The following is a 20161-nucleotide window of genomic DNA, read 5'->3' as shown; positions in this document are numbered from 1 at the left end:
CTAGTAGTAGTAGTGTAGGGACCATAAGCCAGAAAATAGTAAACTTTTGCCTAACATAGCTTTGCGTCTGCATATATAATATAGCCTTTATATAGATAACTAGCTGTGCACAGCCACGCGTTGCTGTGGCGAAGTATGGTGGTATGGGAAATAAAGTATTGAGGAATTGGTGGTAGTTAAGGTAAAGGGTAAAGGTTTTCCCCTGACATTAAGTCCATTATAAATGGGTTATATAGCTGTGTGGAAGGGCCTTGACTCTACACTGCCATAAAATCCAGTTAAAATAAGGTAATCTGTGGAAGAGGCCTAAGTGAGGCCTAACCCTGCCTGTCCCCTGGGCTGAGTGGGTTGCAAGGAGACCAAGTGGGCGGAGCTTAGCCTTCTAACTGGCAGCAATTGGATAAAAACAATTATTCCTCTCCCTCTAATTAGGACTTTATTTTTCTTTTCTTTTTGTTGTATGAATGTAGAGGCATGGATGAGGGGTTGTGATGCCAAGTTTAGTGTTTCTCGGATGTATAGTTTTGTTGTATTGTCCTAGGCCGAAATTTCATTACCCTTTTATATATAAGCACTTCGTGTGAACCAAAGTAGTATATGCAACACAGGGCCTCCCTTCCTGTGAGCTGGTGCCTTTCTTCAGGAAGTTCCAGAGAGAGAAGAAAGCTCAGAGTAAACAAGTTAGGTCACACGTATCACTTGTGCCAAAGTAGGTGTGGAAGGTGAGGAAGACCCTCAGCCATTGGTCAATTGTAGATAAGTGGCGATATAAAATTCTTTGTTTGCTACGCACATGTTGCGACGGCCATTTGCATGGTACGGACCCACAAATGTGGGTTCCTACGGCTGTTTTGCCTTATAATCAGCTGTGATAATAAAAGGCTTGTTTTATTGCTCTCCTGGAATTCTCTCCTTTACTTCCCCTCCGGGCTAGACTCCAAAAGTAGTAGTAGTAGTAGTAGTGATAATAATAATAATAATAATAATAATAATAATAATAATAATAATAACTTTTGTGATAGAACCAATTAGGAAATGATATTTAGAACCCAGCAACAAAAATTACCGTATATACTCGAGTATAAGCCGACCCGAATATAAGCCGAGGCACCTAATTTTACCATAAAAACTAGGAAAACATTGACTCCAGTATAAGCCGAGGGTGGTAAATTTCAGAAATAAAAACAGATACCAATAAAATCACATTAATTGAGGCATCAGTAGGTTAAATGTTTTTGAATATTTACATAAAGCTCAAATTTAAGATAAAACTGTCCAACTCTGATCAAATCATCATTCTCATCTTCTTCAATGTAAATGTGCTTATGTATCTTTTTAATAATAACAGAATAAAATAATACATGTAATAATAATAATAATAATAAATACAGGAAAATAATACATGTAATAATAAATACAGTAAAAGAATAAATGCAATCTATATATATAAATGAGTGATGGCATCACGGCGACCAACAAAACAACAAAACTACAGGCCCCCCAACCTCGAAATTTGACAACACAACCCATCATCCATGCCTCTAGGTTGATACAACAAAAAGAGAAGAAAAATAAAGTCCTAATTAGAGGGAAAGGAATAACTGTTTTTATCCAATTGTTGCCAGTTAGAGGACTAATCTCTGCCCACTTGGTCTCCTAGCAACCAACTCAGCCCAGGGGACAGGCAGATTTAGGCCTCAGGCCTCTTCCACAGATTATCTATTACTATTATTATTATTAATATTGTGTTGCGGTCAACCGTGAAAATGGATACAATCTGTCTCCAAGTATTCAAAAACACTAAAATCTGAATATATAAAAATTAATGTGGTATAATAAAACAGAACAATACAATCTCTAAAATCAGAACACTAAATAAGCCGAGGGGGGCTTTTTCAGTCTTAAAAAAGGGCTGAAAAACTAGGCTTATACTCGAGTATATACAGTAAGCTACACAGCATAATAATGATGGTGGTGATAATGATGTCTTGTGGTAAATAAATCTGGAGGTTCACAGAGTTCACTGCCGCTGTGCTTAAATGCATCTGCTTGCCTTGGATGGGCCTCAAAATACTTTCTTGTTCTGCTGCAACAAACTCAAGCAGCCTTAGTGCTTTGAATAATGGACTTTATTTAATTTGCTCCCATTTTGGCTCCATGGCAGCAAAACGGAGCAGCGTGACGAAACATCTGCTCTTTTCCGTATCCTCTCGTCATGGCTGTCAGTTTGCAAGAGGCTTGCTTGTCACAAGGCTGGAAGGGAGGCATCACAAGGCCCTGCTGACCTTCCCGTTGCTTTCTCTTACCCAATGGCTCAAGAATCCCCTCCTCTGCTGGGTTGGATCCTTCCAAAGGGAGAAAGTTCACCCTTGCCTCAAACAGACAATCAGGGCCAGCTAACACCTCTCAACGACGGATTATAATAATAATAATAGCCCAAAGGATTCATTGGAACTTATGGTGGGATCACAAACCTGCAAAAGTATTGGAAAATGAGCACGCAAAGATACTGTGGGACTTCCGAATCCAGACTGACAAAATTATGGAACACAACACACCAGACATCACAGTGGTGGAAAAGAAAAAGGTTTGGATCATTGATGTCACCATCCCAGGTGACAGTCGCATTGACGAAAAACAACAGGAAAAACTCAGCCACTATCAGGACCTCAAGATTGAACTTCAAAGACTGGCAGAAACGAGTGCAGGTGGTCCCGGTGGTGATCGGCACACTGGGTGCCGTGCCAAAAGATCTCAGCCGGCATTTGGAAACAATAGACATTGACAAAATTACGATCTGCCAACTGCAAAAGGCCACCCTGCTGGGATCTGTGCGCATCATTCGAAAATACATCACACAGTCCTAGACACTTGGGAAGTGTTCGACTTGTGATTCTGTGATACGAAATCCAGCATATCTATCTTGTTTGCTGTGTCATACAATAATAATAATAATAATAATAATAATAACTTTATTCTTATACCCCGCCCCATCTCCCCGAAGGCTTACATGGGGCCTTGCCCAACACAACAATGTAACAACAACAACAAGACAATAAAACAAATACCCCAACGATAAAACATCAGCAAGAACAAAACAATCATAAAAATCAACATATAGAATAAAATGTTAAAAATAGGAGACTAATACACAGATCTGGGCCAAAGTGCAGAATATTTCAAAATGGGGAGAGGTAGATCCACAGCTAAAATAGTCAATAAAGTGCATTATTATACTGGTAAAGCATCATCGATGGAGCTATTGTTGAATGGATTCCCCCCAGGCAGGAAGCAGCCAGGCTTTGAAGCTGCAAGGCTATTCAATACTAATCAAGCTGGCCAACTGCAACATTCACATTTGCTTTAAACAGACAAGAGTTCTTTCTCCCACCCTGGACATTATCCCACAGATACATAAACCCCACTTGCCTAGTTGGCAACAGACCTCACAACCTCTGAGGATGCCTGCCATAGATGTGGGCAAAACGTCAGGAGAGAATGCTTCTGGAACATGGCGATACAGCCCAGAAAATACAAAGCAACCCAAATAACCTTTTGGCAAAGTTTTAGGAAGACTTTATTGAAGCAATTGCTAAAACGTGTAGCCTTTTTTTTATATACAGTAGAGTCTCACTTATCTAACATAAACGGGCTGGCAGAACGTTGGATAAGCGAATATGTTGGATAATAAGAAGGGATTAAGGAAAATTCCTTCCCTTAATTTTACAAATTAAGCACCAAAACATCATGTTTAACAACAAATTTGTCAGAAAAAGTAGTTCAATAGGCAGTAATGCTATGTAATAATTACTGTATTTATGAATTTAGCACCAAAATATCACAATGTATTGAAAACATTGACTACAAAAATGCGTTGGATAATCCAGAACGTTGGATAAGCGATGTTGGATAAGTGAGACTCTACTGTATTTTTAAAAAGGGATCCATGTGAATCCAGGGCTGATTGCTTTTCTATTTGTGCTGGACTGCGATATTATGGGTTAGAGCCGAGGCAGAAAAGGTCAAGAGCAGCTCTGCAGAGGCTGTTTACAGAAAATAAAAGCCAAAACATGCTCCCGATGGTGATTTTTGCTGGTCTCTAAATAAGGGAATGACACCAATATGTCTTTTTCATCCTGGAAAGAAGTCACGAGTGGAGTGCCATCAGCAGGGCTCCATCCTGGGCCCGGTTCTGTTCAACATCTTTATTAGACGAAGGGTTAGAAGGCACGATCATCCAGTTTGCAGATGACACCAAACTGGGAGGGAGAGCCAACACTCCAGAAGACAGGAGCAGAATTCAAAACGATCTTGACAGACTAGAGAGATGGGCCGAAACTAACAAAATGAAGTTCAACAGGGACAAATGCAAGATACTTCACTTCGGCAGAAAAAATGAAATGCAAGGATACAGAATGGGGGACGATGCCTGGCTTGACAGCAGTACGTGTGAAAAAGACCTTGGAGTCCTCGTGGACAACAAGTTAAACATGAGCCAACAATGTGATGCGGCTGCTAAGAAAGCCAATGGGATTCTGGCCTCATCAATAGGGGAAGAGCGTGTAGATCCAGGGAAGTTATGCTCCCCCTCTATTCTGCCTTGGTCAGACCACACCTAGAATCACACTGTGTCCAATTTTGGGCACCGCAGATGAAGGGAGATGCTGACAAGCTGGAAAGTGTCCAGAGAAGGGCAACTAAAATGATCAAAGGTCTAGAGAACAAGCCCTATGAGGAGCGGCTTAAAGAGCTGGGCATGTTTAGCCTGCAGAAGAGAAGGCTGAGAGGAGACATGAGAGCCATGTACAAATACGTGAAGGGAAGTCATAGGGAGGAGGGAGCAAGCTCGTTTTCTGCTGCCCTGCAGACTAGGACGCAATGGAACAATGGCTTCAAACGACAGGAAAGGAGATTCCACCTGAACATCAGGAAGAACTTCCTCACTGTGAGAGCTGTTCAGCAGTGGAACTCTCTGCCCCAGACTGTGGTGGAGGCTCCTTCATTGGAGGCTTTTAAGTAGAGGCTGGATGGCCATCTGTTGAGAGTGCTTTGAATGCGATTTCCTGCTTCTTGGCAGAATGGGGTTGGACTGGATGGCCCATGAGGTCTCTTCCAACTCTACTCTTCTATGATTCTATGACACAAACAAATCTCATTCAATGGAGTAGAAAAAAAATCATGCCATTTTCTGAGCTGAATCTGTAGGAAATGCTCCTCTGCTTTCAACATCCAAAGAAAGAAAGAAAGGGAAGAGAGAGAGAGAAAAAGAAGAAGGAAGAAAGGCACTTGCTGAATGTGGTTGAACCCAACGTGTATCAGAGGGTGCATCTGCACTGTCAAATTCCTGGCTCAACACTAGGCGATTCTGAAAGTTGTCGCTTGGCGATCTTCTAAAACTACAACTCCCATGACACTACTGCAGTGAGCCTGGGCAGTTCAAGTGGGGCCAAGCTGCTTTGATTGCAAAATGGACCCGTTCCAAAGAAGAAAGCAACCAGAGCCAAAATGGAAACACAATGGCACAGGAACAAGGCGCTGCATATTTGATGCTTCTGCTTGAAAGGTGGAGTGCAACAATGCCTCTCCCACCCCTTTTAATGTCTATCTATCATTGTTTTTGACCGAAAGTTATTGCAGAAACAGCCGTTGGGCCTCTGTGGTTTGCTCTCTTGTTTCTAGGCGGAAGAGGAAGCCAGCATTTGGGGTTTGCTGGCTGCCGAGCCATGAGATGAAAACAGACACATTTCCACAGAGCCATGGATTCAAATGGCGAGAAAAGAGATTCCTAATGAACTGCTGGATTGCCTCCTTTTTGGGAGGATTTTCAACAGAATCTGGATGGCCACCTGTCGGGAGGGATTGGATTGTGTCTTCCTTTACGAGAGAATGGGGTTGGACTGGATGGCCTTTGGGGATCCCTTCCATCTCTAGGATTCTATAGTCATTATTGCACCATGAACTTTGGAATGTCTATGGGGTTGGATGGCCATCTGTCAGGAGGGATTGGATTGTGTCTTCCTTTACGGCAGAATGGGGTTGGACTGGATGTCCTTTGGAGATCCCTTCCACCTCTAGGATTCTATAGTCATTATTGCACCACGAACTTTGGAATGTCTATGGGTTTGGATGGCCATCTGTCAGGAGGGATTGGATTGTGTCTTCTTTTAGGAAGATTGTATCTATGGGGTTGGATGGCCATCTGTCGGGACGGATTGGATTGTGTCTTCCTTTACGAGAGAATGGGGTTGGACTGGATGGCCTTTGGGGATCCCTTCCATCTCTAGGATTCTATAGTCATTATTGCACCATGAACTTTGGAATGTCTATGGCGTTGGATGGCCATCTGTCGGGACGGATTGGATTGTGTCTTCCTTTACGGCACAATGAGGTTGGACTGGATGGCCTTTGGGGATCCCTTCCATCTCCAGGATTCTATAGTCATTATTGCACCACGAACTTTGGAATGTCTATGGCGTTGGATGGCCATCTGTCGAGACGGATTGGATTGTGTCTTCCTTTACGGCAGAATGAGGGTGGACTGGATGGCCTTTGGGGATCCCTTCCACCTCTAGGATTCTATAGTCATTATTGCACCACGAACTTTGGAATGTTTATGGGGTTGGATGGCCATCTGTCAGGAAGGATTGGATGGACTTTTCCAGCGCTTAAAATTAGGAGGGAGACTATATGGAGTGTCTTTTATCCAGAAATCCTATATCCGAAATGCTCTGTTGTGCAAATAATTCCCAAACTGTACCATTTGGGTTGCAAGGAGGAAAAGGCATAGATAGATATCCATCCCAGAAAACTACTTGTTCCTATGTAAGAATATCATCAAAATTTTTCCATAAGAACAAGGCATTCTTATGCGACATTGAGCCTCTCTTGACAGAATTCCAACATATTCTAAAGCCAAAGAAGGCTAAGATTGTGGCCTCGTTGCTTTCTCGGGGTTCAATGTACAAAACCATCTCAATGTGTAAAGGTGTCTATAAAACGTAAATGCAGTTTGGATCTGGGTCCCATCTCCAAAATATATCATATATAGAAATATAAAGGTAAAGGTTTTCTCCGACTCTGGGGGTTGGTGCTCATCTCCATTTTTAAGCCGAAGAGCCGGCGTGGTCCGTAGACACCTTCAAGGTCATGTGGCCACTGGCATGACTGCATGCAGCGCCGTTATCTTCCCGCCGGAGCGGTACCTATTGATCTACTCACATTTGCATGTTTTCGAACTGCTAGGTTGGCAGAAGCTGGGGCTAACAGCGGGAGCTCACCCCACTCCCCGGATTTGAACCACCGACCTTTTGGTCAGCAAGTTCAGCAGCTCAGCAGTTTAACCCACTATGTCACTGGGGAAATAGATGGAAATATAGGTCTTCCAAAAAGGACCGGGCTGTGGTGCAGCTGGTTAGTAGCCTAATAAATGTAACAATACCAATAATAATAGAGAAAAATAATAAATGTACCGTATATACTTGGGTATAAGCAGAGCCGGTCCAACAATGAGGCGAATTAAGTGGTTGCTTGGGGCGCAAAACATACATGGGTGCAGTCGAGACTGCTTTTTCTGTTGATTTGTTGTAAAACATGATGTTTTGGTGCTTAATTTGTAAAATCTTAATGTAATCTGATATTTAATAGCCTTTTCCTTAATCCCTCCTTATTATCCAACATTTTCACTTATCCAACGCTTTTATTTTTCAGTGATTGGTGGGGGGGGGGCAAAATTCTGTTCGCCTACACTTGAAAATTACCTAGGGCCGGCTATGGGTATAAGCCGACCTGAGTATAAACTGGACTTGGAAAATCTTCATGTTTTCTGTCCCTTTTTCATTTGCAAACCGGCGGCCCCCTTTCCTCTATTTCCAATGCCCTTCCTTTGCTTATTAGAGGTCACTTCCTTTGCAAAGGGACTTGTTTACTGATCCGTGGGCAAAAAACCAGGACAAAACAAAGCCATGAAAGATTGGAGACCATGCATTGCGCCTGAAAGGCAGCACAGGCCCCATTACGCTGAGTTTCACATCAACTTAATTGCACTGTGTAACATGATTTTTGTTCCTGGGTTATCCATGTCATTTCCTAATTGGTTCTATCATAAAAACATGGAGCAAGTTTATTAAACTGCAAAAACTTTGTTTGCGCAGGAAGGACAGCACATTTTGCTCTAGTTTTTCAATGAGTATCTCATTGAGTCTCAACCGATTCAACACAGTTTGTGCCACAAAAGCCAAGTTTCCGAAGTAGAACAACTACTTTCAAAGTAAGGGCCCCACAATTAAACAGGAAATAACACTTTCAAAACAGGAACAGATTTAAAAAAAAATTTTTTTTACATAATGTTATATACATCAGTGTAAGATGCAGTCTTACACTGCAGTCTGATCTTCATTGCACTACATTATTATTATTATTATTATTATTATTATTATTATTATTATTATTATTATTAGAGTCTACACAGACCATTATAATGCAGTTTAAACTGCATTCGATGGAGCCACTGTGGAATCTATTATTATTATCATTATTATTATTATTATTATTATTATTATTATTATTATTATTATTATCATCATCCTGCATTTATTTCTTGACTGAAACATCCATTGATCTGGAATGCAAACTGTATTCCTTCCAACGCAAAGATGTCTATGGATCCTGCTAATGGGAGTGCAAAGGAGACCCAATCTATCCATATTCTATTTTAACTGCATCGAAACCCGGGATTTCTAGTTTGGGGAGGCTTCTGGTGTTCAACAGAGCATCAGTCTATAAACTATAAACTCCAGGAATCTATGGCAAACAGTTACGGGGCTGCTGTGAGTTTTCTGGACTGTATGGTCCTGTTCCAGAAGCATTCTCTCCTGACGTTTCACCCACATCTATGGCAGGCATCCTCAGGGTTGAGAGGTCTGTTGGAAACTAAGCAAATGGGGTTTATTTATCTGTGTAATAATGTTTAAAGTGTAATAATGTTCAAAGATTTTGTATATTGGAGGTAAGTGTAAATGTTGCAATTGGCCACCTTGATTAGCATTGAATAGCCTTACACCTTCAAAGCCTGTCTGCTTCCTGCCTGGGAGAAGTTACAGTTATGGGGCTGGCCTTCAGATTGCTCCATCTGTCTATTTTTTTTATAATATACTCTTTATTAAGATTTATTTTGTAATATAATAGTAATATAGAGGTAAGATTAATATATAGATATAGATATAAAGAAAAGACAGAAAAGACAGAAATAGGACAAATTTAAGACTGCAAACTAGAGTATCTATTTTACTCTATATATTATACTAGCTGTGCCTGGCCACGCGTTGCTGTGGCTAGGACTTAATTTTTCTTTTCTTTTTGTTGTATGAACATAGAGGCGTGGATGAGAGGTTGTGCTGTCATTTTTTGAGGTTGTGGGGCGTTTAGTTTAGTTGTTTTGTCCGGTGCCGTGATTCCATTACCCTTTTATATATATAGATATACTAAACTTTATATATATACTAGCTGTGCCCGGTCACGCGTTGCTGTGGCAAAGTGGTGGTGGTATTGGTTAAAAATTGTTGTGTAATTTTTATTTGACATTTGTATTTTTTAATTAATTTTATTGTAAGTTATCTTTTTATTTATTATATTATTTTCTTGTATTATTTTTAGTTATTTTCTGTTATTATAGTATTTTATTGTATTAATTTTTTAGTGTTTTTAATTATTTTTTAGTGTTTTTATTATTTTTTATTGGGTTGCTAGGAGACCAAGTTGGAGGAGCTTAGCCTTCTAACTGGCAGCAATTGGATAAAAGCAATTATTCCTCTCCCTCTAATTAGGACTTTATTTTTCTTTTCTTTTTGTTGTATCAACCTAGAGCCATGGATGATGGGTTGTGTTGTCAAATTTCGAGGTTTGGGGGCCTGTAGTTTTGTTGTTTTGTGGGTCGCCGTGATGCCATCACTCTTTTATATACCCTGTTTCTCCAAAAATAAGACATCCCCAGAAAATAAGACCTAGTAGAAGTTTTGCTGAATTGCTAAATATAAGGCCTCCCCTGAAAGTAAGACCTAGCAAAGTTTTTGTTTGGAAGCATGCCCACCAAACAGAACACCAGAGCATGCAGGATCGGTAAATGTATGTACCATAGAGTGGTGGACATGGAAATATTGGTAGTAACAAGAAATTTTTGATAGGATTCACAGTTTGTCTGGTTATGCTGGTTTGTGGTGACAACTACTGTACAGTATATAATAAATGTTCATTTTTTTGTTCAACAATAAATGTGAATTTTTCTTTATGGAAAAATAAGACATCCCCTGAAAATAAGACCTAGAGCATCTTTAGGAGCAAAAATTAATATAAGACACTGTCTTATTTTCAGGGAAACACGGTATATAGATTGAAAAAAATTCAATAGGATTCTTATTCTTATTATTATTGTAATTACTTGATTGCAGTTAAAAAACAAAAAACATAAGAGAAAATGAGAGAAAGGGAAAAAAGATATAAAAATAGATTACAATTATCAGAGCAGAGAAACGAAATTGCTCCATCTATCTATGTGCTTCGTTGAACTACAAATCCCAGGCTTCATGGCAGGCGACAACACGATAGAGCGGATATTTTGGTATTTTCTAGAGCGTGGCAATTCATTCAGCTGAAAAGCTACAAATCCCAGGATGCCATGGCAAAAAGTCAACGCAGACAATAGCATTATAGATACAGTAGAGTCTCACTTATCCAACGCTTTCTTATCCAACGTTCTGGATTATCCAACGCATTTTTGTAGTCAATGTTTTCAATATATAGTGATATTTTGGTGCTAAATTTGTAAATACAGTAATTACAACATAGCATTACTGTGCATTGAACTACTTTTTCTGTCAAATTTGTTGTCTAACATGACGTTTTGGTGCTTAATTTGTAAAATCATAACCTATTTTGATGTTTAATAGGCTTTTCCTTAATCTCTCCTTATTATCCAACATATTCACTTATCCAACGTTCTGCCAGCCCGTTTATGTTGGATAAGTGAGACTCTACTGTATAGGTATTTCAGTGTTCTAGAGGGCACCAATCCATTTCTCTAAACTACAAATCCCAGGATTCCAAGGCAAAAAGTATCAGCAAGCGACATCATTATAGAGCAGATAATTTGGTATTCAAGAAAGCAGCAATCTGTTTAGCGGAACTACAAATCCCAGGATCCCAAAGGCAAAAAATAAAAATAAAAAATCAACACTAGAGTGTATATTTTGATATGTAAGAGAGATCCGTTTCCTTTTTTTTTTTTTTGGGTGAACTACAAATCCCAAAATTCTATGGCAAAAAGTCATGGGGATTCTCTATCTATAGATCTGGCTATATTGGAAAGCATGGATATTTGTGCCAAAGAAAAGCCATTCACCCTGAAAGCGGCACAGTTTGTTTTCCTTGCAACAAACACCTCTACTGCCTTCTGAATCCTATTTATTTTTTGTTTAAAGTATCTTCCATTATTATGGCTCTGCTACAACTTCCCAAACGGTTGCTTTCGCTGCACATTTGACCTCTCAAGCTGCCTTTTACATTATTTGGGTTTTATCTAAACCACCTTGTATATAAATATAAATATACCGGGCCAAAGGATACATAAACAGAGTGAACAATAACAGGAAGCTTTCCAGGGTTTTCTGCTTTTGTAGTTTGTGATCTAAACTCATATCTGGATTTCCAGCGTTCGGAGTTTGGCCTCAAAACAACAACAAAGGCTTGAAGCCCTAGAGAGGATAAGGCTATTAATCTCAAAATACTCCAGCCAAAAGTTTTGAAAAACTTCCGAAATGACATTTCTCCTCAACAGGATTCTTAAGGACACAAAGGGAGTCTCCTTTAAGAGAGGACAGAGAGATATCAATATAATAATATTATATTAATCTATATATATAAAAGGGTGATGGCATCATGGCGATCCACAAAACAACAAAACTACAGGCCCTCCAACTTCGAAATTTGACAACACAACCCATCATCCACGCCTCTAGGTTGATACAACAAAAAGAAAAGAAAAATAAAGTCCTAATTAGAGAGAGAGGAATAATTACTTTTATCCAATTGCTGCCAGTTAGAAGGCTAAGCTCCTCCAACTTGGTCTCCTAGCAACCCAATAAAAAATAATAAAAAACACTAAAAAAATTAATACAATAAAATACTATAATAACAGAAAATAACTAAAAATAATACAAGAAAATAATAAAATATAATAAATAAAAATATAACTTACAATAAAATTAATTAAAAAATGCAAATAAAGTCAAATAAAAATTACACAACAATTTTATACCAATAACACCACTAGACTTCGCCACAGCAACGCATGGCCGGGCACAGCTAGTCTATATATATAAAAGAGTGATGGCATCAGGGCAGCGGACAAAACAACAAAACTACAGGCCCCCCAACCTCGAAATTTGACAACACAACCCATCATTCACGGCTCTAGGTTGATACAACAACAAACAAAAAAAAGAAAAATAATGTCCTAATTACAGGGAGAGGAATAATAGTTTTTGTCCAATTGCTGCCAGTTTGAAGGCTAAGCTCCACCCACTTGGTCTCCTAGCAACCTACTCAGCCCAGGGGACAGGCACAGTTAGGCCTCACTTAGGCCTCTTCCACAGATTATCAGATTTTAACTGGATTATATGGCAGTGCAGACTCAAGGCCCTTCGAAACAGCTATATAACCCATTTAGAATCTTATATTATCTGCTTTGAACTGGATTATCTTGACTCCACACTGCCATATAATCCACTTCAGTGTGCATACTAAACATAAAGACAACCATTCAACAGACATTCAATACCACGACTACCTCAACAATTTCTCACCAACACCACCAGACAACGCCACAGCAATGCGTGGCCGGGCACAGCTAGTTATATTATATTATATATATTGTTTTATTGTGTCGGAAACAACTTGAGAACATACTACAAGTCGCTTCTGGTGTGAGATAATCAGCCGTCTACAGAGACATTGCCCAGGGAGCGTCTGGATGTGTTACCATCCTGCTGGGAGGCTTCTCTCATGTTCCTGCAAGCTAGAGCTGCCAGATGGGAGCTCACCCCATCTCCTGGATTTGAACTAGCAACTCTCTGGTCAGCAACCCAACCTTCAGGCCAGCAGTTCAGCCAGCACAAGGGTTTAACCCAGTGATTCCCAAAGTGGGTGTTAGAAGGATACATAAGCACATTTACATTGAAGAAGATGAGAATAATGATTGGATCAGAGTCAGAGAGTCTTATCTTAAATTAGAGTTTTATGTAAATATTCAAAAACATTTAACCTACCGATGCCTCAATTAATGTAATTTTATTGGTATCTATTTTTATTTCTGAAATTTCCCACCCTCGGCTTATACTGGAGTCAATGTTTTCCCAGTTGTTTTGTGGTAAAATTAGGTGCCTCGGCTTATATTCGGGTCGGCTTATACTCGAGTATATACGGTACTTTATTCTTAAATCCCGCCCCATCTCCTCAAGGTGGCTTACAAAGGGACCATGCCCAAACAATATAAAAATACAACCGTAAAAACAAATTCAAACACAGCAGTAAATACATCAAAAAAGCATACAACCACAACAATTTAAAAACAATTAAAACATGTTCAATGCCCTGGAGCGGTATAGTTGGTACAGTAGAGTCTCACTTATCCAACATTAGCTTATATAACGTTCTGGATTATCCAACGCATTTTTGTAGTCAATGTTTTCAATACATCATGATATTTTGGTGCTAAATTCGTAAATACAGTAATTACTACATTACTGCATATTGAACTACTTTTTCAGTCAAATTTGTTGTATAACATGATGTTTTGGTGCTTAATTTGTAAAATCATAACCTAATTTAATGTTTAATTGGCTTCTCCTTAATCTCTCCTTGTAATCCAACGTATTTGCTTATCCAACGTTCTGAGGGCCCGTTTATGTTGGATAAGTGAGACTCTACTGTACTTCAATCTTCAGACTAAGGTTGAGGAATAAGACTAACAAGGTGCAATGCATTATAACTGCTTTTAATATTTTATGCTATGTGTTGATGACTATGATGGTTTTATTGATACTGATGTTTTACTGTTGGAATAATTGTTTTATCATTTTATTGTTGTATGTTTTCGGGCTTGGTCCCCATGTAAGCCGCTCCGAGTCTCCATTGGGGAGATGGGGCGGGGTATAAACATAAAGTTATTATTATTATTACTATTATTCTAGTGGAATGGTGTAGCAATAAGGCGCAAAGTGTTGGAATAAAAAGTGGCAGGGGCTCACTTTGATGTTCTTCTTAATTAAAAATGGTTTGGGAAAAAAAGGTTTGTGATTCTGAGATTATTGACTTGCCAGCAGTTAACAATGACAACAACAATAACAACAACAACAGAACAAGGCTCAGATCTGTCACACAGAAAGGTCACTGGTGCTGTTGTGACCTGCCATTGTAACCCAAAGCAGATCAAGACTCTATAAGAACCGTAGCTTGAAGGAAGAAGCTCATAACTTTCCAGTTCTGATATGGAGACGTATTACCGTGTTTCCCCAAAAATAAGACAGTGTCTTATATTACTTTTTGCTCCCAAAGATGCTCTAGGTCTTATTTTCAGGGGATGTCTTATTTTTCCATGAAGAAGAATTCACATTTATTGTTGAACAAAAAAATGAACATTTATTATATACTGTAAAGTAGTTGTTATCACAAACCAGCATAACCAGACAAACTGTGAATCCTATCAAGAATTTCTTGTTACTTCCATTATTTCCATGTACAATACTATGGTACATACATTTACCGATCCTGCATGCTCTGGTGTTCTGTCCATTGGGCATGCTTCCAAACAAAAACTTTGCTAGGTCTTACTTTCAGGGGAGGCCTTATATTTAGCAATTCAGCAAAACCTCTACTGGGTCTTATTTTCCGGGGATGTCTTATTTTAGGGGAAACAGGGTAGGACCCAGCTTTTATTGGCCCCGTGCTTTTGAAAAGCTCTACCTGGCAAAAGCAGTGGGTGGAAATTTATGAAGCTCTAACACTGCTCTGCTACTTTGGCCAAAAAAAGGGGGGGAAAGGGGTGGGGGTGGGGATACAGTATATAGCAGAGGAAAGTAATGCAGGCGGAGGCTTCAGCCAAGAGGGCTGGGCCCTTTCCGGAAGGAGGTGTGAGTGAGTGAGCAGTTCAGCATCCCTCGTCCTCTCAGCCTGGTATGTTTCAAAACCCATTAGAGGAGAAAACACGCACCGATCAAAGGAGACTAGTGAAACCAACCATGGGCAAATTTTGGCCTTCAACTCCCATCATTCCCAACAGCCTCGGGCCCTTTCTTTTCCCCCCTCAGCCGCTTAGGGAACCTTTTGGGGAGGGATCTTCTCCAACAGAGGAAGGAGATTGGAAGGAGTTCTCCTTTTTGACGCGTCTTCTGACCATTTCTCTCGCCACGCCCCCCAGTCTAAAAGTGGGAGAGGATCCTGGACCACCTCAACACCTCAATGGGGGACAATGCCTGGCTTGACAGCAGTGTGTGCGAAAAAGACCTTGGAGTCCTCGTGGACAACAAGTTAAACATGAGCCAACAATGTGATGCGGCTGCTAAGAAAGCCAATGGGATTCTGGCCTGCATCAATAGGGGAATAGCATCTAGATCAGGGGTCCCCAAACTTTTTAAACAGGGGGCCAGTTCACGGTCCCTCAGACCGTTGGAGGGCCGGACTATAGTTGAAAAAAACAAAACCCTATAAACAAATTCCTATGCACACTGCACATCTCTTATATTGAAGTAAAAAAAAAAACGGGAAGAAATACAGCCTCAATGTTAATCATAATCATAATCTTAATAAAAAAATAATAAAGACGGTTGGAAGAGACACCTTGGGACATCTTGTCCAACCCCCTTCTACCTTTGTGCACCATAAGCACAAGCAAAGCACCCCTGACAGATGGCCACCCAGCCTCAATGTTGTTAATAATAATAATAATAATAATCATCATCATCATCATACATCACACAGTCCTAAACTCTGGGGAAGTGTTCAACTTGTGATTTTGTGATACAAAATCCAGCACACACAAACACACACACACACACACACACACATATTGCTGTTATACTGTGTCTTTGTGCCAATAATAATAATAATAATAATAATGATAATAATAATAAAGAGGTTTGGAAGAGACCCCTTGGGCCATTTAGTCCAACCTCATTTTGCCTTTGTGCACCAAAAGCACTGGCAAAGCACCCCTTAATAATTTATTATTAATTAAATAATGATTAAAATACCATTATAAACAAGCAAAGCTTTAGAAGGAGCGCAACAGGTGAGGGAGGAGGCGGGAAAGGTGGAGGGAGCCGCCATCATGGGGGCCGGATAAATGGCTTCAATGGGCCGCATGTGGCCCCCGGGCCTTAGTTTGGGGACCCCTGATCTAGATCCAGGGAAGTCCTGCTCCCCTCTATTCTGCCTTGGTCAGACCACACCTGGAATCACACTGTGTCCAATTCTGGGCACCGCAGTTGAAGGGAGATGTTGACAAGCTGGAAAGCGTCCAGAGGAGGGCAACTAAAACGATCAAAAGTCTGGAGAACAAGCCCTATGAGGAGCGGTTTAAAGAGCTGGGCATGTTTAGCCTGCAGAAGAGAAGGCTGAGAGGAGACATGATAGCCATGTACAAATATGTGAAGGGAAGTCATAGGGAGGAGGGAGCAAGATTGTTTTCTGCTGCCCTGGAGACTAGGACACGGAACAATGGCTTCAAACTACAGGAAAGGAGATTCCACTTGAACATCAGGAAGAACTTCCTCACTGTGAGAAGGGCTGTTCGGCAGTGGAACTCTCTTCCCCGGACTGTGGTGGAGGCTCCTTCTTTGGAGGCTTTTAAGCAGAGGCTGGATGGCCATCTGTCGGGGGTGCTTTGAATGCGATTTCCTGCTTCTTGGCAGGAGGTTGGACTGGATGGCCCACGAGGTCTCTTCCAACTCTACTATTCTATGATTCTATGAACAGCATCCACCCAAACATCCAATTCACCATGGAAAAGAAAAGGAAGGAAAACTGCCATTTCTAGACGTTCTGGTCATCCGCAAACCCAATCAACAATTGGGCCACACAGTTCACAGAAAACCTACACACAGAGATAGATACCGTCATAAAAACTCCAACCATCACCCAAGTCAAAAAAGAAGCACAATCAAAGCCCTGATCTGCGAACCTCACCTCCTCCAAGGTGAACTCAACCACCTAAACTGGGCTCTACAGGCCAATGGAGACTCCACCACAGACATCAGAAGAGCTGCAAGGCCAAGAACAAGCCATGAGAGTCAAGACAAAGATCCACCCAGAGGAAAGGTGTTCTTACCAGACATCAAGGGAACCACTGACCGCATAGGCAAACTGATGAAGAAGCACAACCTACAGACTATCTACAGACCCACAAAGAAAATCCAACAAATGCTACGGTCAGCGAAGGACAAGAGGGATCCTCTCTCTTCTGCAGGAGTCTACCGGATACCATGCAGCTGTGGACAAGTCTACATAGGGACCACCAAACACAGCGCACAAATACGAGTCAAAGAACATGAAAGGCACGGCGGACTCACTCAACCAGAGAAATCAGCCATAGCAGAGCACTTGATGAACCAACCTGGACACAGCATATGATTTGAGAACACAGAAATGCTGGACCACTCTAACAACGATCATGTCAGACTACACAGAGAAGCCACTGAAATCCACAAGCATGTGGACAACTTCAACAGAAAGGAGGAAACCATGAAAATGAACAAAATCTGGCTACCAGTATTAAAAAACTCAAAAATCAGGACAGTAAATAAAGAACACCATTCGGAAAACAGAGGAATTCCATACATGAATCAACCAGGGCGAGCTAACATATCTCAACAAAGGATTCCCCCAGGCAGGAAGCAGCTAGATCTTGAAGCTGAAAGGCTATTCAATGTTAATCAAGGTGGCCAATTGAAACACTCACACCTGTCTCAAACTGACAAGAGTTCTTTCTCCCACCCTGGACATTATTCCACAGGTATATCAATCCCACTTGACTAGTTTCCAACAGCCCTCAAAACCTCTGCCATAGATGTGGGCAAAACATCAGGAGAGAATGCTTCTGGAACATGGTCATGCAGCCTGGAAAACTCACAGCAACCCTTTTACAGGTCATGTTTCTCATAAAGGCCCAGCAGGGAGAAAAGAGGATGGGATGCAACACCGTGAAAACAGAGGATTTCCAGACATGAATCAATCAGGGGCAGCTAACGACGCTGAACCAAGGATGCCCCCTGGCAGGAAGAAGCTAGGAGATGAAGCTATTCAATGCTAATTCAGATGATTAACTATAACATTCACACTGGCCTCCAACTGACAAAGAGTTCTTCTCTCACCCTGGACTTTCCACAGATATATGTAAACCTTCTTTGCTTAGTTTCTCCATACCTCACAACCTCTGAGGATGCCTGCCATAGATGTGGGCGAAACGTCAGGAGAGAATACTTCTGGAACATGGCCAGACAGCCCGGAAAACATACAACAACCCCACCCCCCACTTTCTAGAAACCCCCTCTTCCTCGCTTTGCCACTGAGCCCCTGGCTCCCTTCAAGCAGGGGCACAACAAAGGCGGAGAGTCCTCTGGGCGTGTGCAGAGCGCCGTCCGGCCCTCCTTTTGATCTCCCCGCAAAGAACGCCTTACCCTCCCGGGGGATCCGCCTCGCACCGCCTCGGAGACGCTTTGCCGGAGCTCAGCCGCCGTGCCCGGTTTGCTCAGCCGCTTGGTGAATTTGCGCACTTCGGCCATGGCTCCTTCTCCTCCTCTCCTCCTGCTTTTCTCTCCCTCCTTCCTTCTCCTTCGGAGGGGCGCCTGGGTCTTGGCCTTCCCTCTCCCTCCCTCCCCTCCCTCCCTCTCTCTCCCCCTTCCTCGCAGGGGCGGCAGGCGAAAGGGAGGAGCCAGGGGGGCGGCAGCAGAGACAAAGGAAGGCACGGCCGGCAGAGCAGAGGCGAAGGCGCACCGTTTGGAGACTTGGAGAGCCCTCTTTTTGCCCCTCGCTTCCTCTGCTCCCCTTGAACTACCGCCGCATTTGTCCATGGGTCTGAAAGAGGACCCCCCCTCTTCCTCGGGCCCCAGTTGGGGGGAGGTGACCCCTTTCTTGCCCACTTTCCCGCCCCATTTGCACCCCTCTTTTCGTCCCCCTCCGGCGCCTGTCTTTTTCTCTCCAAAGCGCACGGTTTGGAGGAGCTGCAATGAACCCTGGTTTCTTGGAACCCCTTTCAACTGACACCCCTTGTTTTTCTGGGTCTGAAAGGGGACCCTTTCCTCTTCCTCGGGCCCTAGTTAGGAGGCGGTGACCCCTTTCTTGCCCCCTTTTGCACCCCTCTTTTCGTCCCCCTCCGGCGCCTGTCTTTTTCTCTCCAAAGCGCACGGTTTGGAGGAGATGCAATGAACCCTGTTTTCTTTGAACCCCTTTCAACTGCCACCCCTTGTTTTTCTGGGTCTGAAAGAGGACCCCCTCCTCTTCCTCGGGCCCCAGTTGGGGGGAGGTGACCCCTTTCTTGCCCCCTTTCCCGCCCCATTTGCACCCCTCTTTTCGTCCCCCTCCGGCGCCTGTCTTTTTCTCTCCAAAGCGCACGGTTTGGAGGAGCTGCAATGAACCCTGGTTTCTTGGAACCCCTTTCAACTGACACCCCTTGTTTTTCTGGGTCTGAAAGGGGACCCTTTCCTCTTCCTCGGGCCCTAGTTAGGAGGCGGTGACCCCTTTCTTGCCCCCTTTTGCACCCCTCTTTTCGTCCCCCTCCGGCGCCTGTCTTTTTCTCTCCAAAGCGCACGGTTTGGAGGAGATGCAATGAACCCTGTTTTCTTTGAACCCCTTTCAACTGCCACCCCTTGTTTTTCTGGGTCTGAAAGAGGACCCCCTCCTCTTCCTCGGGCCCCAGTTGGGGGGAGGTGACCCCTTTCTTGCCCCCTTTCCCGCCCCTTTTGCACCCCCTCTTTTCGTCTCCCTCCGGCAGCGCCTTTTTCTCTCCAAAGCGCACAATTTGGTGGAGCTGCAATGAACCCCGTGTTCTTGGAACCCCTTTCAACTGCCACCCCTTGTTTTTCTGGGTCTGAAAGGGGACCCCCTCCTCTTCCTCGGA

At 42.2% G+C, this 20161-nt stretch overlaps 1 protein-coding gene across 5 annotated transcripts in view; it reads right to left on the bottom strand.

Annotated features, from left to right (window-relative positions):
• Positions 1–18924, bottom strand: part of dock11 (dedicator of cytokinesis 11) — a 132599-nt gene extending 113675 nt beyond the window's left edge. For 2 of the 5 annotated variants that reach the window (XM_062963910.1, XM_062963914.1), the window contains exon 1: positions 18723–18924. In XM_062963910.1, coding sequence (XP_062819980.1) covers positions 18723–18827 — 105 coding nt within the window. In that variant the 5' untranslated portion in view covers positions 18828–18924. The remainder of the gene's footprint in view (positions 1–18722) is intronic. The other 3 variants (XM_062963911.1, XM_062963912.1, XM_062963913.1) reach the window with 2 other exon arrangements.
• Between the last annotated feature and the right edge of the window lie 1237 nt (positions 18925–20161).

This window comes from Anolis carolinensis, unplaced genomic scaffold (assembly GCF_035594765.1).
Source record: "Anolis carolinensis isolate JA03-04 unplaced genomic scaffold, rAnoCar3.1.pri scaffold_12, whole genome shotgun sequence".
Lineage (NCBI taxonomy): Eukaryota > Metazoa > Chordata > Lepidosauria > Squamata > Dactyloidae > Anolis > Anolis carolinensis.
This window is presented reverse-complemented; position numbering and strand designations above follow the sequence as displayed.